Consider the following 24,502-nt stretch of genomic DNA (forward strand, 5'->3'; position numbering starts at 1 on the left):
ATTTCTTGAAACTTAAGTGAATAGTAATTAATTGTTCCAAATGCAGTTATTTATTATGCACATGTAATGAACAATAATAAATCCTAAATGAAAACATGAAGTCAGTGTTAAAATGGCCTGCCTTAGTGCAACAATCAGAAAACAAAGGCTTAATATCTTTAACAAACCAAAAATGTGAATAGCTTCCAGCCAATTCTGTTGGGTTATAACATGGTTAACCGGCAATATTTATTCTTTATTACTCAAAATAACAGCACAACATCAATGTGCTCAGGTTGCCCAAGATGTGATGGGCTGTTTGTTTTATCTGCTATTCATACTGCTCTAGAGAGAGATGACACCAGCTTGAAGCTGAGATGCTTGAGAACAAAAATAAAACTCCTTCCAGAAAACAAACGTTGCCAATGGAGGAATGAGGGTGGAACACACTGGTCTGCCCTGTTTGCTGAAGGCCTTCTAATGTACCCTGTTCCTTCCCTTATGGTACCTCTCTCAGCCAAATTTCCCGTCAGGATTCTTTCATTAGTGTACAGTCTGAACACATTGCAGTACATTTTGGGGGTGAAACTCGATTAAGCAAAGTGGTGCAGGCAGCACGCAAATTCCTGGTTCCTTCTCATTTATCTGATTGGAGAGCTGAGCTCAGCCCTAAACGCACTGCTTGTTAGCTTAGCGCTCAGCAACTGACCAATAAAACTTTGCCTAGGCTCTCTGCGCCACTTAAAGGAGAGGTGCTTTGTTGCAGAAGCACCTCATTGTCACTCTGAAGCCATGGCTCAACAGGGAAGAGAGAGGGCAAGGAGATTCTCGGAGGCAGCACTGGAGGCCTTGCTCTTGTGGGTGCACAGAAGACAACACCTTCTCTGCTCACTGCGGGGCAGGAGGCCTTCCACGCAGCACGCCAGAAGGCAGTGGGAGGAGATAGCAGAAGCCGTCAGTGCCACATGTGTTGCCCCAGGACCTGGATCCAGTGCCGCAACGTTTAATGACCTCATATGAGTGGTCAAGGTCAGTGAATGCATCTTCAAATGTCATATCCCACCAACTGCACCACTAGCCTCACACACTGCTCAATGCACCACACCCCCATCACTCACCTACCAACAATCTCTAGCAATCACGACTCATACCTCACAATCATAGCTTCACTTCACCCTCACACACTTACACTGCTGTAAGCCTCACACCCACACCTCACTCCTTGCACACATTGCCAGCTATTGAAGCATGACAGGCACATCACCCAAACACATTGCACCAAACTCACTGACACACTTCCCTTTCTCTTGCAGGCAAAGGTGGCACACAACAGACGTGAGCAGCAGTAGACAGGCAGATTGGAAGCCCGTCTTCCAAACCTCACTGAGCTGGAGGAGACAGTGCTGGAGATAATTGGAGGGGCAGTCACTGAGTCCTTCGTCTCGCATCCCACTTCCCCCTCATGGCACAATGTCGTCTCACCTAAGCCTGCTTACACCATCAGCAGCTTTTATCTTGCTTTCCCCACCTCCCCTCACCACAACCTGACCCATGTGCCTTTCTCCTTTGAGATATTAAAGAACGGCCACCAGCCCAGCCTGTCCACCGGGCATGAGTGGACAGTAGCAAGGCCAGGAAGAAAGGGTAGCTCGGATGCCAGTTCCCCAGAGGGCGAGGTTGCGCACGAGTTCTGCTGCACAGGACTCAGATGATGACTTTGATGGGGTAGACTTCGGAAGAAAGGTGATGGGCATGCAGACAGAAATGCTTGGTGCAACGGCAAGCCTGCCAGGGAGCCTCTTGTCAGTGTCGAGGAGCATGGAGGCGTCCGGCTTCAACATTGCATGGGGCTTTGCATGGAGCTTGGTGATAGAGGCCGCAAGTTTGGGAGGTGCTGCCGAAGAAGCCTTGGCGAGTTGCTGCAGTGCATCTTGTAGATGGTACACACTGCAGCCACGGTATGCCGGTGGTGGAGGGAGTGAATGTTGAAGGTGGTGGATGGGGTGCCCATCAAGCGGGCTGCTTTGTCCTGGATGGTGTCGAGCTTCTTGAGTGTTGTTGGAGCTGCACTCATCCAGGCAAGTGGAGAGTAGTCCATCACACTCCTTACTTGTGCCTTGTAGATGATGGAAAGGCTTTGGGGAGTCGGGAGGTGAGACACTTGCCGCAGAATACCGAGCCTCTGACCTGCTCTTGTTGCCACAGTATTTATGTGGCTCGTCCAATTAAGTTTCTGGTCAATGGTAACCCCCAGAATGTTGATGGTGGTGGATACGGCGATGGTAATGCCGTTGAATGTCAAGGGACGGTGGTTAGACTCTCGCTTGTTGGCGATAGTCATTGCCTGGCACTTCTGTGGCACGAATGTTACCTGCCACTCATCAGCCCAAGCCTGAACGTCGCCCAGGTCTTGTTGCATGCGGGCATGGACTGCTTCATTATCTGAGGAGCTGTGAATGGCACTGAACACTGCACAGTCATCAGCAAACATCCCCATTTCTGACCTTATGTTGGAGGGAAGGTCATTGATGAAACAGCTGAAGATGGTTGGGCCTAGGACATTGCCCTGAGGAACTCCTGCAGTGATGTCCTGGGGCTGTGATGATTGACCTTCAACCACCACAACCATCTTCCTTTGTGCTAGGTATGACATCAGCCAGTGGAGAGTTTTCGCCCGACTCCCATTGACTTCAATTTTACTCGGGCTGCTTGATGCCACACTCGGTTAAATGCTGCCTTGATGTCTAGGGCAGTCACTCTCACCTCACCTGGAATTCAGCTCCTTTGTCCATGTTTGGACCAAGGCTGTAATGAGGTCGGGAGCCAAGTGGTCTTGGCGGAACCCAAACTGGGCATCAGTGAGCAGGGTATTGGTAAGTGCCACTTGATAGCACTGTCGATGACACTTTCCATCACTTTGCTGATGATTGAGAGTAGACTGATGGGGCGGTAATTGGTCGGATTGGATTTGTCCTGCTTTTTGTGGACAGGGCATACCTGGGCAGTTTTCTGCATTGTCGGATAGATGCCAGTGTTGTAGCTGTACTGGAACAGCTTGGCTAGAGGTTAGTTCTTCAGCACGATAGCCGGGATGTTGTCGGGGCCCATAGCCTTTGCTGTATCCAGTGCGCTCAGCCGTTTCTTGATATCATGTGGAGTGAATCGAATTGGCTGAAGATTGGCTTCTGTGATGGTGGGGACCTCGGGAGTAGGCCGATATGGATCCTCCACTCAGCACTTCTGGCTGAAGATAGTTGCAAATGCTTCAGCCTTGTCTTTTGCACTCACGTGCTGGGTTCCACCATCATTGAGGATGGGGATATTCATGGAGCCTCCTCCTCCCGTTAGTTGTTTAATGGTCCACCACCATTCACAACTGGATGTGGCAGAACTGCAGATCTTTGATCTGATCCATTGATTGTGATCGCTTAGCCCTGTCTATAGCATGCTGCTTCTGCTTTTTAGCATGCATGTAGTCCTGTGTTGCAGCCTCCTCAGGTTGGCACCTCATTTTTACGTACGCCTGGTGCTGCTCCTGGCATGCTCTTCTGCACTCCTTATTGAACCAGGGTTGGTCCCCTGGCTTGATGGTAATGGTAGAGTGAGGGATATGCTGGGCCATGAGGTTACAGATTGTGGTGGAATACAATTCTGCTGCTGCCCCACAGCGCCTCATGGATGTCCAGTTTTGTTCTGAATCTATCCCATTTAGCACAGTGGTAGTGCCACACAAACACGATGGAGTCCTCAGTGTGAAGATGGAACTTCGTCTCCACAATGACTGTGCGGTGGGCACTGCTACCAATACTGTCATGGACAGATGCATCTGCGACAGGTAGATGGTGAGGGCGAGGTCAAGTAGGTTTTTCCCTCATGTTGGTTCTCTAACCACCTTTTCGCAGGCCCAGACTGGCAGTTATGTCCTTCAGGACTGAGCCAGCTCGGTCAGTAGTGGTGCTACTGAGTCACTCTTAGTGATGGACATTGAAGTACCCCACCCAGGGTACATTTTGTGCCCTTGCTGCTCTCTGTGCTTCTTCCAAGTGGTGTTCAACATGAAGGAGTGCTGATTCATCAGCTGAGGGAGGGCGGTAGGTGGCAATCAGCAGGAGGTTTCCTTGCCCATGCTTGACCTGAAGCCATGAGACCCCATGGGGTCCGGAGTCAATGTTGCAGACTCCCATGGCCACTCCTTCCCGACTGTATACCACTGTACCACCACCCCTGGTGGATCTGTCCTGCTGGTGGGACAGGATATGAAAGATATGATTCTGTGAGTATGACTATGTCAGGTTGTTGCTTGACTAGTCTGTGGGATAGCTTTTTGGTGTCATCTGCAAATTTAGAAATTGTGTTTTTGGTTCCCAAGCCTAAATCATTAATGTTCTCAGATGTTGGTGAGAACATAAGAACATAAGAAATAGGAGCAGAAATAGGCCACTTGGTCCCTCGAGCCTGCTACGCCATTCAATAAGATCATGGCTGATCTCGGGCTCAAAGCCACTTCCCAGCCTGCTCCCCATAATCCTTCACTCCCTTATCTTGCAAAAATTTGTCTATCTCCACTTTAAATGTATTTAATGACCCAGCCTCCACAGCTCTCTGAGACAGAGAATGCCACACGTTTACGACCCTCTGAGAGAAGAAGTTCCTCCTCATCTCCGCTCTAAAAGGGTGACCCTTTATTCTGAGACTGTGCCCCCGAGTTCTAGATTTTCCCATGAGGGGAAACATCCTCTCTGCATCTACCCTTTCGAGCCCCCTCAGTATCTTATATGTTTCGATAAGATCACCTTTCATTCTTCTAAATTCCAATGAGTATAGGCCCAGCCTGCTCAACCTTTCCTCATAAGTCAAACCCCTCATCTCTGGAATTAACCGAGTGAATCGTCTATGAACTGCCTCCAATGCAAGTATATCCTTCCTTAAATAAGGAGACCAAAACTGTACGCAGTACTCAAGGTGTGGTCTTACCAATACTTTGTACAGTTGTAGCAGGACTTCCCTGCTTTTATACTCCAACCCCTTTGAAATAAAGTCCAACATTCCGTTTGCCTTTTTTATTACTTGCTGTACCTGCATTCTAACCTTTTGTGTTTCATGCACAAGGACCCCCAGGTCCCTCTGAACTGTAGCATTTTGTAATCTCTCTCCATTTAAATAATAGTTTGCTTTCTTATTTTTCCTGCCAAAGTGGATAACCTCGCACTTTCCCACATTATACTTCATCTGCCAAATGTTTGCCCACTCACCTAGCCTGTCTATATCCCTTTGCAGATTCTTTGGGCAGGATTTTCATTGGGCCGTGGAGGTGGGATTGGAGGCTTGTGAGGGGTTAAAATCCCGAAATCGGGGGCACGAACCCATCCCGCGCTCAACCCGCCTCCATGCCAGTTTCAAAGGAGGCGTTTACCTGACCCGCACTGGGACCCACCTCCCCGAGGCGGGAAGGGAATTAGTTCCAATTAACTGCCTGTTAACAGGTAGTTAACAGGCAGTTTTTAGCCTAATCCCTATTTTCATTGGTGAAATGTGGGATACCTGACGGCTCCAAACAACGCCAAGTTAGCGAGGCGGACCATTGGGATGAAGGGCTTGGAGGGGTCGAGATGGCAGGTGTGCATGAGTGCAGAGGTAAGTGTGTTTGGTGTGTGTAAAGTGTGTAAAGAAGTTTTACTTACATGTACTTACCTTTACAGCCTTCCTTCCTTCAGGTCTTGGGAGTCTCTCATCTCCCCGGCGCAGAAAGCAGAATGGCCGCGAGCTGTCACAAGTTCCAGCATTCAGCTTTCTGTTCCGGGGAGATCTCTAAATCATCCTGAGAGGAAGGAATTAACCTGGAGTACAGATTGTCAGTGTTTGACGGCTTCAAACCGCTGTCAAACGCTGATATTTCATCTGTCAAAAGGTCTTGACAGATGAAATATCAATCTGTGACATCACCTGTTGCCGAGTGGCTCTTAATTGGCCTGCTGAGCCCGCTGGGCGGGCTGAACAAGGTTAATCAAGTCAAAATCGCGTGGGTTGGCTAGAACTCGATGGAGGCGGGACTACAACCCCAAAAGTTGTAGTCCCGCCTCCTCAATGAAAATCTAGCCCTATGAGTCCTCTGCACAACTTGCTCTTCCACCCATCTCTGTATCATCTGCAAACTTGGCTACATTACACTCGATCCCTTCATCCAAGTCATTAATGTAGATTGTAAATAGTTGGGGCCCCAGCACCGATCCTTGTGGCACCCCACTAGTTACCGTTTGCCAACCAGAAAATGACCCATTTATCCCGACTCTCTGCTTTCTGTTAGTTAGCCAATTCTCTATCCATGCTAATATATTACCCCCAACACCGTGAGCTCTTATCTTATGCAGTAACCTTTTATGTGGCACCTTATCGAATGCCTTCTGGAAATCCAAATACACCACATCTACTGGCTCACCCTTGCCCACCCTGCTTGTTACATCCTCAAAGAACGCCAGCAAATTTGTTAAACATGATTTCCCTTTCATAAAACCATGCTGACTCTGCTTGACTGCAGTATGTTTTTCTAAATGCCCTGCTACTGCTTCCTTAATGAAGGACTCCAGCATTTTCCCAACGACAGATATTAGGCTAACTGGTCTATAGTTTCCTGCTTTCTGTCTCCCTCCCTTGTTAAATAGGGGTGTTACATTAGCGGTTTTCCAATCCGCTGAGGCCTCTCCAGAGTCCAGGGAATTTTGGTATATTGCAACAAATGCATCCACTATCTCTGCAGCCACTTCTTTTAAGACCCTGGGATGCAGGCCATCTGGTCCAGGGGACTTGTCGTCTTTTAGTCCCATTAATTTACCGAGTACTATTTCCTTAGTGACAGTGATTGTCTTTAGTTCCTCCCTCCCTGTGGCCCCTTGATTATCCATTATTGGGATGTTGTTAGTGTCTTCTACAGTGAAGACAGATGCAAAATATTTGTTCAGAGTCTCTGCCATTTCCCAGTTCCCCATTATTAATTCCCCAGTCTCATCCTCTAAGGGACCAACATTTACTTTAGCTACCCTCTTTCTTTTTATATACCTGTAGAAGCTCTTACTATCTGTTTTAATGTTTTTGCCAGTTTACTCTCATAATTCATCTTCTCTCTCTTTATTATTTTTTTAGTCCTCCTTTGCTGGTTTTTAAAAATTTCCCAATCCTCTGGTCTCCCACCAATCTTGGCAACATTGTATGCCTTCGTTTTCAATTTGATACCATCCTTTACTTCCTTAGTTATCCACGGATGGTGCTCCCTTCTCTTAAAATCTTTCATTCTCGCTGGAATATATTTTTGTTGAGAGTTATAAATGTCCGCCACTGCATTTCAACTTTCTTACCCTTTAATTTGTTTTTCCAATCCACTTTAGCCAGTTCTGCCCTCATGCCATTGTAATTGTTTTTGTTTAAGATCAGGACACTGGTTTGGGATACAAATTTCTCACCCTCCAACTGAATTTGAAATTCAACCAAGCTATGATCACTCTTTCCTAGAGGATTCTTTACTATGAGATCATTTATTAATTCTGTCTCATTACATAGTACCAGATCCAAGATAGCCTTCTCCCTGGTTGGTTCCATTACATACTGTTCTAGGAAACCATCCCGGATGCACTCAATGAACTCCTCCTCCAGGCTACCATGGCCAATTTGATTTGTCCAATCAATATGGAGATTAAAATCACCCATGATTATTACTGTACTTTTTTTACAGCCCTCCATTATTTGTTGATTTATACTCTGTCCAACTGCATTGCTACTGTTCGGGGGCCTGTAGTCTACACCCACCAGAGACTTTTTCCCCTTATTATTTTTTATCTCCACCCAAACCGATTCTACATCTTGATCTTCTGAGCCAATATCGCTTCTCATCACTGCACTGATCCCATCCTTTACCAACAAAGCCACCCCACCTCCCTTTCCTTTCTGTCTCTCCTTCCGAATGATCATATACCCTGGAATATTCAGTTCCCAGCCCTGGTCGCCTTGCAACCACGTCTCTGTAATGGCGATCAGATCATACCCATTCGTATCGTCAACTCATTTACCTTGTTACAAATGCTGCGTGCATTCAGATATAGAGCTTTTAACTTTGTCTTTTTACCAGTTTTCCTTGTTTTGGCCTTTTTTTCTGTTACCCTCTTATTTTTTTAAAATTCTGTCCCTTCCTGTCACACTCTGGTTATTATTTCCCCCATCTCTAGCCTGCTCTATTGCTTTCTCATTTCTCATTGGCTTTTTATTTTCCCGCTCACCTGGACTGGACCCCCCCCCCCCTATTTAGTTTAAAGCCCTCTCTACAGCCCTAGTTATTTGATTTGCCAGGAATCTAGTCCCAGCATAGTTCAAGTGAAGCCCATCCAAACGGAACAGCTCCCTCTTATCCCAGTACTGGTGCCAGTGCCCCACAAATCGAAACCCATTTCTCCCACACCAATCTTTGAGCCACTCGTTTATTTCTCTGATCTTATTTACCCAATGCTAATTCGCTCGTGGCTGAGGTAGTAATCCAGAGATTATTACCTTAGTGGTTCTGCTTTTTATTTTAGCCCCTAGCTGCTCATACTCCCTCAGCAGAACCTCTTTCTTTGTCCTACCTATGTGGACCATGACAACTGGATCTTTCCCCTCCCACTCCAAATTTCTCTCCAGCCCAGAGGAGATGTCCTGAACCCTGGCACCAGGCAGGCAACACAGCCTTCAGGACTCATGCTTTCAGCTGCAGAGAACAGTATCTATCCCCCTCACTATACTGTCCCCAATCACTACAACATTTCTTTTTGCTCCCCCCACTTGAATGGCTCCCTGTACCAGGAGGAATTTGTATGGTCAACTGGGCTGGGTGGGCCGTAGCCGTGTCTGACTTTGCAAGGTCGATGCTGGGTGGTCCGTCCAGTTTCATTTGTATTGTTTCTCGTAGCGGTTTGTTACAACTGAGTGACTTGCTAGGCTATTTCAGAGGGCAGTTAGGGGTGGGAATTGAACTCAACGTCTTTGGATTACTAGCCCAATGACAATACCACTATGCTACCGTCGCCATTCCACAAGGATCAGTGCTGAGACCACTGCTGGAATCAAAAACACAATTTCTAAATTTGCGGATGACGCCAAATTGGGCGGGATAGTTAATACTGAGGGGGACTGCAACAAGTTACAGGAGGACTTTAATAAACTTGCAGAATGGGCGTATTATTGGCAAATGAAGTTCAACAGAGATAAATGAGGTGCAGGAAACTTTGGTTTATCCGGAGGTTGTATGTCCGGAAACCTCGATCTAACGGCAGAAATCAGCAGCCGTTTTGGTTAGTTTTTTTTTCTTCTAGCAAATATTTTTTTTTTTTTAACAGTCAGGCTCTGGAAAGCAACAGCTTCAGAGACGCTTCCAAGGTACGGGCCGAGTGTTTACAAGCTGTTGCTAAGCAACAGTGTTTGTTGTCAGATACGGAGATGACAACCTCCATATCCTTCAACATTAGCGCTGGTCTATCCGGAAGTTTTGATAGATCGGCAGCAGCTTGGTCCCGTCGGTGCCGGATATCGCGAAGTTTCCTGTAGTACATTTTGGTAGGAAGAATAAGGAGGCCACTTAACACTTGGAGGTGTGAGTCTAGATGGGTGGAGGAACAAAGGGATGCAGGAGTACAAATACACAAATCACTAAAAGTTGCGACACAGGTTAGCAAACCAAGCAGTAGGGTTTATTTCTAGAGGGATAGAATTGAAAAGTAGGGAAGTTATGCTAAACCTGTATCGAACCTTGGTTAGACCACACTTAGAGTACTGCATATAGTTCTGGTTGCCATGTTCTAAAAAGGATATCGAGGCACTGGAGAGGGTGCATAGAAGATTTACAAGGATGATAACAGAAATGCGAGGGTATACATATCAGGAAAGGATGAACAGGCTGGGTCTCTTTTCTCTTGAAAAGAGAAGGCTGAGGGGTGACCTAATAGAGGTCTTTAAATTTATGAAAGGTTTTGATAGAGTGGATACAGAGAGAATGTTTCCACTTGTGGGGAAGAGCATAACTAGAGGCCATCAAGAAATCCATCAGAAGAAACTTCTTTACCCAAAGAGTGGTGAGAATGTGGAACTCGCTACCACAGGGAGCGGTTGCAGTGAATAGTATGGATGCATTTAAGGGGAGGATAGACAAGCATATGAGGGAAAAGGGAATGGAGGGTTATGCTGATAGTTAGATGAGGAAAGACGGGAGGAGGCTCGAGTGGAGCATAAACGTCGGCATGGACTGGTTGGGCCGAATGGCCTGTTTCTGTGCCGTATATCCTATGTAATCCTATGTAACATATTTACCACTAAATGTGAATTCCGTGATCCAGCCAAATGAGTGCTTGTGTGATTTATGCTTTGAAACAGCATTTAAACAAATGTTTGTTGTATAAAGTGTGTAGTGCACATGATGCTAACGTGCTACTTATGTTGGATCTTCTGTGGGCAATCCACATGATTCATTCTTCATGGGATGAGCTCAAAGCAGAATGCACGACCAGCTGCTTTCAGCACTGAATTAGTTCCAGCAACAGAAGAAGCAGCTGCATCTGACATGATCAAGGAACCCACACAGGCACCAATGGTTGATTCTGATGCAGCTAATCTCTTTGAGCAATCAAATTCTCTGTTGTGACTGCCAGCAGACATGAGTTTTAAACCCATTTTTGGTGTTAATAAGGATGTCTGGATTGTTGACTGACACATGTTGTTGATGCTGTGTGGGAGGGTGTTGCTGCTGGTGGGAGCAGCGGAGAAATTGCCCAATTGAGTGAGCAGATGGAGGAACCAGCCCCACCATAGCCATGGCGTGTGATTGTGGAGGCAGCTAATTAGCCAGATGTCCCGATGGGACTTTGCTCTGGCCCAAATAGAATTGACAATTTTGTATTGGTGGAGAACAAACCACGGACACTGAGGCGTAGAAATTGGAGAGCACTAAAAACCTGTCGGTGCCACCATGGGCTAGAGTTAAAAGCCGCCGAAATTGATGACGCTGGCAGAACCGGTAAATTTGCGCTGGTTGCTAATTAACATTAGCCCAGCACTAAACATACCATGCAAGTACGTTTTTGTGGCGTTAGTCCTGGCAGGAAGCCCAATGTAGCATGGCCGTAGCATCATTGCAGCAAGAACAGCCTTCTCTTAAAGTAAGCCTGTCATTTCAGAAAGCTGTTCGGTCCCTTAAAGGGAAACTGCCTTCTAAAATGAAAAACAAATCTTTTAAAAATAGGCAGTTTTACAGCTCAACTGACTTCTGAAAAAAAATTGATGTTAAAAACAATTACCAAATGGCAGTCTTCTGCTCTTCAAGCTGAATTGCCTTCCACACCTTAAAAAAAAAAAAATAGGAGAAGTGCTTCAGCACTAACACAAATGGCTCAGCAAGCCAGGGAAGGGGCACCCAGGGTCTCGCATGCAGCACTCCAGCTTTGTGCAGGGAGTCAACACTGCAAGAAAGGTCCTCTACCCACAGGGACCAGGAGGCCCTCCAGAAAGAATGATGTGGGACCAGATAACTGAGACCATCACTGCCAGCAGTGTCGCCCCACACGACATGGCTCCAGTGCCCAAAGAAGCTTCATGACCTCAGACCAGTGGTCAAGGTCAGTGAATGCATCTTCAAAAGCCATCTCCTACCAACTGCACCACTAGCCTCACATACTTCTCAATGCACAACTCCCCACCCCCCACAATCACTCACCTAACAACAATCTGTACCAAACATGAGGCACACCTCCCATTCCTAACTTCACCGCACCCCATTGGAGGAGACGGTGCTGGCCATTCTTGGCAGTGGCATGGCTGAGCTCTTGGCCAGTGGTGGGGCTGAAAGGATAAAAGATGCTGGTATCCTCCTTCTCGTAAGCATCTCTTGCTTTCCCGCCCTCCCCTCACCACAACTCCACTCCAGGCTTGTACCTTCCTCATTTCACACACACAAAAAATGCAGCCTGCCCAGATTATGGTTGACCAAGAAGAGGGAGAGTGAAGAATAAAAATAATAATAAAAAAAACACTCGAATACATGCCATCAGATCCTCAAGATTGACCAGCAAGGCCATTTGCAGTGTCCCCCACTGAAAGTCAGCAGCCTTTCACCAGCCATGCTGCAGCCACTGGGGGAGCACTGTGTGACATCAGTAGGATAGGCAAAGGGACACAAGACAGTCACTAAGGGAATGCATAAGGGCGATGAGTTGATTTCTTGATGTCATATTGGATGGATAAATGTATAAAGTTGGATTGGAAAGTTTGCTTTGTGTGGTGGCTTTTATTTTAGCATTGTGGCCAAGAGAACGCTGTGATGGTCAGTATCAGAGGGAAGCTAAGGTGTTGGCCAAATGTTGAAAGGGGAATTGGGGTTATGGCCACTGGTATTGCAGGCGGATGATTCCATCCCGGATATCGTGGCCAGAAAGGGGCTGTCTGGGTTGTATCCTTCCTTCTGCTTCCTCCTCTTCTGCTTCCTCCTCTTCTGCTTCCTTCTCTTCTGCGTCTTCCTCTTCCCATTGCGAGCGGATGCTGTAAATCTGAAATAAAAGCAGAAAGTGCTGGAAATACTCAGCAGGTCAGGCAGCATCTCGACCTGAGACGTGAACTCTGTTTCTCTCTCCACAGATGCTGCCTGATCTGCTGAGTATTTGCAGCATTTTCTGCCTGCTCAGAGGCCTTCCTTTACCCTCCGAGACCTTGCAAGCGTCAAGCAGCACTCCCAGCACACTTTATAAAAAAAAAAAAAAAAAAACTTTTAACATGTATTGCACCAAGCCATTACTTCAATAAAATATAAAAAATCCAGTCCAAAAACTTAAATGCAAACTTACCTGAAAGATGTGTGTGTCCCTTTAAGAAGTGCTCACAGCATCTTGTCAGTCTGCTGCATGCTCGCCTTTCAGAGCGTGCTTAGAACCATTCGCTGAACTCGGCGCCAAGGTCCAAGTTCGCAGTGGTGATGTTAAGTCGGCGTTACACGCCAACTAACGTCGCACTCTCCATATTTGCATCTCCAGGGCCGGCGCTGCTGTCGGCAACACTGAGGCCCTTACCAAAATGGCGGCCGCTGAGTCCTGCGCCACCAATTTTTGCCAGGATTGCAGCGGTAGCTCATGGCGGTATGGTTGGGAACTTTTGGGCCTAAGTATTTTTCAAAGTGACTGAACTTTACATTGTGCAGTTTGTATAGTGTTCAATCATTTGTATTTCAGTAGTTGCTTTCATGTTTTTTAATGTTCAGTTAGTGCTTTGGTGTGCTGTTTCATTAAAATTGCTTAACTGAAACGACTGGATAATTTACTTTTTTTGAGCAGAAAAACAATGTTGAATTAAGACTGGTTTATTCAGGCAATGTGACTTTTGTGACAGTTAAAAAAAATATATAGATGAACTAAGATTAGCAGGATTGAGTAGTTTTGCACAGCATCCTACACTGCTGTTGCCAGTTGCCACACACCTAAATTGACCAATTTATATATCCTCATTATAAACCTGATAATATTGGAGGTGAATTTCTGTAATTTTTGTGTAGACCATGTTACTACCAATCATGATCGGTATACATACTGTTATGGGGACACTTGTTTTTATGAAAAAAGTTTGAAGTACTTTTCTTTTACAAGCATGTGATTCAATTATAGAAGTCAAGTAGGAGCAAATCTATGGGCTGGATTTTACCAGCCCTGAGGACGCGGGTTTGGAGGCGGGACTGATGGGAAAATTTGGAAAAAATGACGGCAGGTTCCGATCCCGCCGTCTACCCGCCTCCGCGCAACTTTGCCAGAGGCGAGCTTGCAGAGTCATAGAAACATAGAAGATAGGAGCAGGAGTTGGCCATTCGGCCCCTCGAGCCCGCTCCGCCATTTAATGAGATCATGGCTGATCATCCAAATTCAATACCCTGTCCCTGCTTTCTCCCCATATCCCTTGATCCCTTTAGCCTCAAGAAATATATCCAACTCCTTCTTGAATATATTTAATGAATTGGCCTCAACTGCCCTGTGTGGCAGAGAATTCCACAGGTTCACCACTCTCTGGGTGAAGAAATTCCTCATCATCTCAGTCCTAAATGGCTTACCCCTTATCCTTAGACTGTGACCCCTGGTTCTGGACTCCCCCGCCATCGGGAACATCCTTCCTGCATCTAGTCTGTCTAGTCCTGTTAGAATTTTATAAGTTTCAATGAGATCCCCTCTTATTCTTCTAAACTCTAGTTAATATAAGCCTAATCGACCCAATCTCTCCTCATACGTCATTCCTGCCATCCCAGCTATCAGTTTGGTGAATCTTCGCTGCACTCCCTCCATGGCAAGAACATCCTTCCTCAGATAAGGCGACCAAAACTGCATACAATACTCAAGGTGTGGTCTCACCAAGGCCCTGTACAACTGCAGCAAGACATCCTTGCTCCTGTACTCAAATCCTCTCGCTATGAAGCCCAGCATACCATTTGCCTTCTTAACCGCCTGCTGCACCTGCATGCTTACCTTCAGCGACTGGTGCACAAGGACACCCAGGTCTCGTTGCACTTCCCCTTTTCCCAATCTATTGCCGTTCAGATAATAATCTGTCTTCCTGTTTTTGCCACCGAAGTGGATAACCTCACATTTATCCACATTGGGTAGATGCATAGCAAATGCAGTATAATCATCCAACCTGTCCAAATCATACTGGAGTTTCTCTGCATCCTCCTCACAGCACACACGCCCACCCAGCTTTGTGTCGTCTGCAAACTTGGAGATATTACATCTAGTTCCCTTGTCTAGATCATTTATATATATATTGAGTCTGTTTCAGTCGCGCCTCCAGCGGTGGTATAGGCCCTTAAGGCACTTAACTACCACTTAAGTACCTCTGTAATCCCATTTTGAGAGGCCTTTCAAATTTTGCTACATTTCCAGCGTGCTGCACGTCTCTCCTGAAATACGCCAGCTAATCCTGTCGGGTTGACAAGTGGCTGGCTTCCTAACAGCTGCAGCTCCACCATAAAAACAGAGCTCTCAACAAGGATCAGTTGCAGGTGGCAGAACTTTGGTTTTTCAGATCTTGGAGAACATTTTGCAGGTCCACTGATCTTGGAAGTGGTGAAGCTGAGAGCCATCTCCACTGTGACCTCCTGGGAAAACCCTCTCCCCACATTGACTGAGCGCTTCCTCAGCGGAGATATCTACTAGCAGCATGGGAACCATTTATTTCCTTTCATCCTGGTCCTCAGATTCGGAGGATGAGCAGCCACGGCAGCAGCAGAACCAGGCACAACAGCAGCAACAACAGGACCGCCAACCTGCTGCTCACCCACCTGATGGTGCACAGGGTAGAAGCCACCAGCGCAGGGAAGCACGTCACCGCAGGAGATACCCCCAAAACAGGGTTTACAGGATGAGGATGAGCTTCCTCAATATGACTGAACAGCAGTGCCAAAGGAGGCTGAGACTTTTGTGAGAGGTAGTCGGTGACACCTGCGCAAAGCCGCACCAACACCTGGAGCCCAGAGGAGCGGGTGGACACCCCTTACCTGTGGCTATCAAAGTCACCACTGCACTCAACTTTTTTGCTACAGGCTCCTTCCAGGGATCATCAGCGGCATCTCCCAGTCGGCTGCACACACTTGCATCACGCAGGTTACCGATGCCCTCTTTGCAAAGGCACACAATTACATACACTTCTCCACGGATTAAGCAAGTATAACCGTGCATGCGGTTGGCTTTGCAAATATGGCAGGCTTTCCAAGGGTGCAGGGCGTCATCGATTGCACACATGTGGCCCTTAAGGCACCCCGTCACAACCCAGCTCTTTTTGTCAACCGCAAGGGCTTCCACTCCCTCAACGTGCAGCTGGTGTGTAACCACAAGAAGGACATTTTGCATGTTTGCGCCAAGTACCCTGGCAGTTGCTATGACTCGTTCATCCTGCGGCAGTCTAGTGTGCCTCCACTCTTCAGTCCGCCAAAGCAACTTTGCAGATGGCTACTTGGAGACAAGGGCTAGCCCCTGAAGACGTGGCTAATGACACCGGTCAGGAGACCATCCAACGAAGCTGAGGAGCGCTACAACTCCAGCCACATTTTGACCAGATCCATCATCGAGCAAACCATCGGCTTGCTGAAGATGCGATTCAGATGCCTTGACAAATCAGGTGGAGCCCTGCAGTACTCAGCAGCCAGGGTCTCCAGAATCGTCGTGGTTTGCTGTGCACTGCACAACATTGCACAGCATCGTGACTTTCAGCTGCCTGAGGAACAAGTGGCTCAGCGCATAGCCTCCTCCTCCTCCTCAGAGGAGGAGGAGGAGGATGATGAGGAAGAGGAGGAGAACGAGAACAAAGACCTTACGGATGCGCATGAACCAGCTGCAGCAGCACGTGAGCACGTTGCTGCCTGGGATGCAAGGGATGCACTCATCTTGGCCAGATTTGCTTAAGTTGTCCATTTAAACACATGTGTCTGGCACCTTCTTACCACACCATAGACAATGGACAGGAACTTGTGGCTTTCTATCACTCTGACCATCATCATGACAAATACAATTCGCCCTGTGCCCTCAATGTGGAACTTCCATTTCCGAAATGACAGAGTCCAGGACTTCGACAGTTTGCCATCACTTCATTTTAATTCATTGACTAAAGGATGGCATTTAACAATTAAATAGAACAGAACACCATTGTGACTACTTGTGCTTTATTTTCCTCTTACGCGTGCTCCTACGTGGTGCTTCCCCATGTGGCTTCAGCAGATGTGGAGACCCCTTGCTCACTCTCATGCTGCTCCTGCTTCGAAACCTTTGACGGGTGTCCTCTGGGGTTGCGAGCCTGTGAGGGCTCACCAACAGTCTGCTCCTCCTGCAGCTGTGCAGGGGCTGAGACGCCTATCTCAGCTGGGTGAGGACTCTGGTGGGGCTCTGACCGATGGCTCCACAGTGACATGGGAGTGTGAGCGCTTGGAGAGGAGACCCCCTTCCTTGTTCTCTGCCACCAACATCCCTCTCATGGGTCAGCTCCACTTCTAAGCTAGCAAGTGGCTTGACTGCACCTTGCTGCACATCAGGGGGGCCATGAGGACCCATTTCTGTACTGTCAGTCCTACTCCAGAGGACTTCCATGAAGGTCTGGTTTCTCTGATCAATAACTGTCCATCGCTCCTCCAGAGGTGTCAATCTATTCTGAACATTCACCATGTTTTCCACACTCTGGTGACTTAGCTTCTCCATGGCCATAGCCATCCTCTCCTCGGCCGTAGCCATCCTCTCCTCTACTGTAGCCATCCTTTCCACGGAGGTAACCATCCTTTCCACGGTGAGGTGTTCATTCGCCAATGCTTCCACAAAGGCTCTGCTCATGTTAGATGTTGGACTCCTCCATCCGCTCCACACTTGCAGTGACCCTGGAGACAAAACCTGCCAGAGACTCCTGCACCTGTTCCTGGAGTTCCAGCACCGCTCTCCTTCTGGATGGACCCGAAGGCAAAGGGTCGACATGCAGCTGAGCAGAGCTGGGAGTGCCCTGCGGCCTCCGACGAGGACTCTCCACTGCTGCCCTATCTCCACCATCTGCTGATGCTCACTTGTCACCTGGTTTATCACAGCTCACAAGACTATACGTCCCGAAGGTCCCACCGAGGTGTGCATATCCGCGCTGGTGCTGGGTGCGCTTAATTCTGCTGACGCTGCGCCCTCAGAGGTTGCAGGTTCCTCTGTGGAGTCTTCCGGCTCAGCGTCTTCCTCCTGGACAGTGGGGAGGGGGGCTGTCAATGGTCTTGTGGGGGAGTAAAGGCATGAGTTAGACATGTAATATAAACGTAGCATGCACGTTGAATAGTGCAGATGATCATAAGTCAATCTATTTGAGCATCAGAAGCCATATCAGTCAATCATGCAATGTCAACGAGAGAGATGCAAAACTATTCTGTCACCAGCTTGCTCTGATGTGCCCGTCTGTCCGTCCCCCACTTCCACATCCTCCTCGGCACCAACGATCTCCACAGCTGTCTCCTCTGCGCTGGTAAGATAGGCTAATGAGGCTGGCCCTCCTCCGGTCTTCGCCCTTTCCCTCTTATTGTGGGCTCTCTTTTCCTGCAATGAGGGACACAAGTGGAGTTTGAGTGAGAATGATGGAGTGAGTGTAGATAATCCATAGCATAGATGCTTAGAAGGAGACAAAGATGAAGTGATGTGCCAAGACTAAGGGCCCTCCCTGTGTGTTGTTAGTTGTTGTCATAGCATAACTGTGATAGGGAGTGTGAGGGCAGCATAGATGAATAGTTAAGTGATTATACACATAGAGAGAGAGGGAATGGTTAAGGGTGCAAGGGATGTAAGGGTAAAGTGGGATGTGTAGGAGTAGGTTGACAATCCAGAGTGCTGGTGCTGAGAGGAGATGGGCACAATGAGGGTTAAGGTGATTCTATACTCACTTTGCCTGTTCGGACAAGGTCAGTGAACCTTTTTCGGCACTGCAGCCAGGTTCTGCTACACATCGATCTGGAACTGATCTCCTGGGCAACTTGCAGCCACACAGCTTTGGTCTGCTGAGGAGGTTTTTTCCTCTCAGAGGATGGAAAGAGCACCTCCTTTTGTGTTCTGGCTCCCTCCATCAGAGCATAGAGTGAGCCTTGAAGTCGACATTGCACTAGCTCCAAAAACTATTTTGAACAGAAGCAAACAGAAGCGTTTAGGCACAAAATGAACTGAGGCTGCTTGGAGCCCTTAAATGCAGCTGGAGAAATGATATCATCAGAGGCGAGTTTCAGGCCCAAAAAACTAATTGGGCCAGGGGTTTGCACACGCTGGGAACCAATTGCCGAATTAGGGCAAAATCGCAATTTTTTTCCCGTCTGACAGCGGAGGCGGGATCGGGACCCGCCAACCACCTGACCCGCACCCAACCCGCCACCAATGGCAAAATCAAGCCCATTGTGTCACTTGTATGTGCTGGCATCATGGTAAAAATGACGTGTGGTTCTTTTGCTTTCTTTTCCCCCAATAGGAAAAGGTTTCTCTAACACTTTTTGATGAAGACAGTGGTCTTTTGACAATTGTTACTTCTCTACAAATAATTGGATAATGTAATTGAAGCCCTCACAAATATCCTTCATGTTATGGCACTCAGATTTTAGATTTGGTGGCATTTGAAGATGAATTTGATATCTGCTCAAAAAACACTAGGCCACTTGTTCAAGTGGTTTTGGAAACAGTTGGTAGAGGATAAAATAGCTACTGTCTCTCCTAAAGATCCATATAATAGCAGTATTGAGTAAATCGGGCAATTACTGGATAAGTAGCATTAAATAAATCAATCAATCAGATAATTACAGGTAATGGGTAAATAAGCTCTTCTGGCAACTCATTCATATTGAAACTGGGCACATGTTATTTGTTACCAAGTGAGATTTTTAAATACACACATTTTATACTCTAGCATTACAAGATGAGTATTTTTCATTATATTCAGGAACACAAGGGGAATGAAGGTTGAATTGACAGTATTCCTTTAAGTGAATTATTCTATTATATGTAGCCTTTTCAGAAATTAATTATAACTTATTCTGTTTGCTGCTCTGTAGCTTCATGTGTTGCAAATGAACAGCATTTGCAGTTACCAAATGGTGAAAGAGGCTGATCCAAAACTGCTGAATCTGGAGTCACAGAGGAAGTGCACGAGCATTCTTAAATTCCTTCGACTTATTATGCAAGTGGCCTTGCCCAAAGAACATCTTTGCTGGATTATTTTCAATGGTATTGTATTGTGTTTTTCTTGATTTTCAAAACCTATATCAAATTTATACCATTAAAACAGATTTATTGGCTGTTCGTTTGATTATTCAGAAGTCAGAATTATCTTTCTGTTAGAATGTCCGAATACCACAGTTACAAGTCAAGTATGATTTTTTCTTTTTTTCTTCTTGTATTTAGCTGAATTATCTATAGAGCTGGTTTTCTGAGTTTGTGGGGTTGGCAGGGTGTCTCACCCATCCGCTGCACATATTGGGAAATTACAGGCATGCTGCCTGAAATTTCCACGATGCACAGCTAGGAGCTGAGACTCTCTCTTGGCAACACATGCTCTGATGATTGACCCTTATGTCTACCGTAACAATAAAAACATTAATTGGTGTGTCTCTTTTGACCTATAGTAAGCACATGATTGTTCTGTACATGATGGTTCGAGTAATCTCATTGGCTACTGATTCAAGCAGTATACAGAAAGTGCAGAGGAGAACTGTGAAAGGAAATAAGAGGGGCAAAGAGAGCATATGAGAAATGATTAGTGGTTAGCTTAAAAGGGAATACTAAAGTATTTTATAAGCATATAAAGAGTAAATAGATAGTTAAAGGAAGGGTGGGGCCAATTAGGGACAAAAAAGGAAATCTTTTTGTGGAAACAGGGCATGGCTGAGGTATTGAACGAGTAGTTTGCATCTGTCTTCACAAAAGAAGAGGATACCGCCAATGTCAGTGAAGGAGGAGTGGGTACAGAAACTGGAAAGGGCAGCACGGTGGCATAGTGGTTAGCACTGTTGCCTCACAGCGCCAGGGACCCGGGTTCGAATCCAGCCTCGGGCGACTGTCTGTGTGGAGTTTGCACATTCTCCCCGTGTTTGCGTGGGTTTCCTCCGGGTGCTCCGGTTTCCTCCCACAGTCCAAAGATGTGCGGGTTAGGTTGATTGGCTATGATAAATTGACCCTTAGTGTTAGGGGGATTAAATACGTGGGGTTACGGGGATAGGGTGGGATATGTGTTGGTGTAGGGGTTACGGGGATCGGGTGGGATATGTGTCGGTGCAGGCTCGATGGGCCGAAATGGCCTCTATCTGCATTGTGGGGATTCTGTGAAAATAGATAAAGTGGAGGTACTTAAAAGGTTGGCAGCGCTCAAATTAGAAAAGTCATCCAATCTGGATGGGATGCATCCTAGGTTGCTGAGGGAAGTAAGGGTGGGAATAGCAGAGACTTTGGCTGCAATCTTTCAATCCTCCTTAGATATGGGAGTGGAGGATTGGAATGTATTATGTCCGTGTATAATTGAGACACGGACTGCAGGAGTTGATTATAACAGGTCTTTACTGAATGGAGACAAACTGGAAACTGAAACTACAGAAGCCTGCTAGGGCCTTTTATACAGGGTTGGTCACTGCCGGTACTGCAGCCTAAGACCAGTTATTCCCTTAAAGGTACATACACAACAATTCCTCCCCTTTTAGATAAACAGTACATAACATTCATTTAACAACTAAATAATAACTAATTACAATTACAATTACGGTTGCTAGATACATTGGTTGAAGTTAAGCAATTATAAGTTCAGTCTTTGAGGAGGCTTCCTGATTCTGTCTGGATAACGCCTCTTTGGGGTATCAGGTTCTTCTGGCAAGGTTGAGTCGGGATCAATGTCATTGTTTGGTTCGTCTGCTTCCAATATCACCGATTCTGCGGTAGATGCAATTGGTACTTCGGTTTCATCGCCAGGTGTATCAGATCGTGGTGTGGAGTTGACGTTTTCCAGTGACTGTAGAATCTGGTCAGCATGGCGTCTTACAATGCTCTCTCCAACGTCCACGGTATACATTAGAGGTCCTTGCCGTGTACAGATCGTTCCTGGCTGCCATTTCTCTGTGCGGTAGTCCCGGGCCAAAACTGGTTGACCTATCTTGAAACTCCTGGTCGGCCTTTCATTCATATTCTGAAACTGCCTGTTCTCCACATCTCTCCTGATGTTTGGCTTAACCAAGTCCAAGGGGCATCGTAGTCTCCGATTGAAGAACATCATGGCTGGAGTTTGGTTGGTAACCGCATGTGTCGCCTTCCGGTAGGCAAACAAGTAGTTATCCACCTTGTGTTGTAGGGGTATATCTTCATTACACATTGCCTTGATAGCCTTCTTGAATGTTTGAACGAACCTCTCGGCCAATCCATTAGTGGCTGGATGATATGGGGTGGATGTGTAATGCTTAACACCATTGTTCTTTAAGAACCTCCGGAACTCTTCAGACACAAACTGTGGTCCATTGTCGGAGCAAATCTGTTCAGGCAGCCCATTCCTGGTGAATATGGTTCGTAAGACTGTGATAGTTTTTTTTGTGGTGGTTGAGGACATTTTTATTATCTCTGGCCACTTTGAATGTGCATCCACCGCAATTAAAAACATCGAGTCCATAAATGGACCAGCAAAATCAATGTGCACCCTTTGCCATGGAGATGAGGGCCACTCCCATGGATGTAGAGGGGCTTGTGGTGGGCGTCTTGGACCTTCTGGCATCCTGTACAGCTCTTGGTCATCTCTTCGATTTCTCTATCGATTCCCGGCCACCACACAAACGCTCTGGCTAAGTTCTTCATTTTTACCCCTCCCAGATGACCCTCATGAAGCTCATTGAGCACTCTATCCTTCAATTTGGGTGGAATTACTACTCTGGATCCACACATCAAGGTTCCTCTGCACACTGACAGCTGTTCTCTTCTCGGCGAGAATGCTGGCAACAGTGGTTCACCATGTGCTGGCCATCCCTTCACCGTTAAATCATAGACCCAGGAGAGTGTCGGGTCATTTCGTGTTTCCTTTTCTATGTTTGCATTCGTCACAGGGAGACATTCGACTGTGGTCAAGTGGAATATCTCCACTGGATCCACTGCCAGTTCTTCTTCCACCGTCGGCAACGGTAGGCGCGATAATCCATCAGCATTCCCATGCTGTTTAGTTCCTTTGTACTCGATGTCATATTGGTGTGCCCCTAGGAAAAGGGACCACCTCTGTAGCCGTTGTGCTGTCATTATCGGTACGCCCTTCTGAGGGTTGAAAATGGAGACGAGGTTGATGATCAGTTAGTAGAGTAAATTTTTGACCGTGCAGGTAGTGATTGAACTTCTTCACCCCCCACACCAGGCTGAGGGCCTCTCTGTCAATCTGGGCGTAGTTACGCTCGGCTGAAGTTAACGAGCGTGACGCAAAAGCTATCGGCCTCTCTGAACCATCAAGGAATTTATGTGACAGTACCGCCCCAATGCCGTAGGGAGACGCATCACACGCCAGTCTTATCGGTAGTGATGGGTTGTAGTGAGCCAATACTTCTCTTGAAGTGATTAGGTCCTTACTCTTCTGAAATGCCCGCTTACATTCATCGCTCCATTTCCATGCTACTCCCGTTTGTAGTAGGGCGTTCAGTGGGTGCAGAATTGTGGACAAATTTGGCAAAAACTTATGGTAGTAATTCACCAAACCGAGGAATGACCTCAGTTGTGACACATTTTCAGGCGCTGGAGCCTTAACTACCGCTTCAATTTTGTCAGGGGACTTATGTAACCCCTCTTCATCAATCACGTGGCCACAATACGATATCTGTTTCTTAAAAAACTCGCACTTGGGGTGATTGGCTCGTAGCCCATGTTCACGTAGTCTAGTGAGCACCTGCTCTAGGTTGGCAAGGTGTTCACTGTCATCTTCACCTGTCACGAGGATATCGTCCAAGTAACATTGAGTCCCCGGAATCCCTTGCAGGACTTGTTCCATCGCTCTTTGCCATATCGCCGGAGCTGATGCTACTCCGAATACCAGTCGATTATACTGGTAAAGACCATTGTGAGTGTTTATCGTGAGATACTTCCTAGAGGATTCTTCAACCTCCATCTGCAAATATGCTTGTGCTAGGTTAATTTTTGTATAACGCTTCCCTCCAGATAGTGAGGCGAAGATATCCTCTATCCTTGGAAGAGGATATTGTACTGTGTGAAGGACTGGGTTCACCATCACCTTGAAGTCCCCACAGATGCGAACCTTCCTTGGCTCCTCAGACTTATTGTTTAACGTTTTCTTCATGACAGGAACGATGGGTGTCGCCCATTTGCTCCAGTCTACCTTAGATAACACGCCTGCATTCTCCAGATTCACCAGCTCTGCCTCGACGGCTGGGCGAATTGCATATGGTACCGGTCTTGCTTTGAAAAACTTGGGAATTGCATTCTCTTCTATTTTTATCGAGGCGGTTACGCCTTTAAGAGTGCCCAGTTCTTGTTGATATACCTCTTTGGCGTTAGCTAAGATTGTTGACAATCGTCCAGGAGTGACGTCGTCATCCTTTTTACCAGCCACCGTCAGTGCCTGAATGGAGTGCCAGTCTAAACTTATCTTTCTGATCCATTCACTTCCCAATAAAGGTGGTCCACCATCTTGCAGTATGTAGAGATACAATTTCTGTATTTCCTTGCCGTTGTATTCGACAGGCACCTTTATTTTTCCTCTGGGGTATACTTTTTGCCCCGTATACGTCTTCAAGACAATGGATGTCTCTTTCAAGGGTATGTGTGAGAATAGCCACTCGTAGTCTCGTCGATTCATGATGGTTAGAGCTGATCCTGTATCCAATTCTGTTTTGACTTGGGACCCTGCTATCGTGAGGGTGACCCAAATGGTTTGGTGAACCTCTTTTGCGATTACGTTGTGAAGTTTGAGACAGCTTAGTCTCTTGTTCCCGGATTCACTATCGTTCATCTGGTCTTCGGAACTACTGTCCGTCATCTTTTTT

The 24,502-nt window shown here is 46.8% G+C and overlaps 1 protein-coding gene across 4 annotated transcripts in view; it reads left to right on the top strand.

Moving 5' to 3' along the window:
* The window catches only part of cfap54 (cilia and flagella associated 54), an 859,633-nt gene that overhangs the window by 23,470 nt on the left and 811,661 nt on the right, over positions 1–24,502 (top strand). For all 4 annotated transcript variants that reach the window (XM_086009903.1, XM_086009902.1, XM_086009901.1 and 1 more), the window contains one exon: positions 19,550–19,721. In XM_086009903.1, the coding sequence (XP_085866029.1) occupies positions 19,550–19,721 (172 nt within the window). The remainder of the gene's footprint in view (positions 1–19,549; positions 19,722–24,502) is intronic.

The sequence above is a fragment of the Somniosus microcephalus genome, chromosome 17, assembly GCF_052327205.1.
Source record: "Somniosus microcephalus isolate GS21.2 chromosome 17, FLI_Smic_1.0, whole genome shotgun sequence".
NCBI lineage: Eukaryota > Metazoa > Chordata > Chondrichthyes > Squaliformes > Somniosidae > Somniosus > Somniosus microcephalus.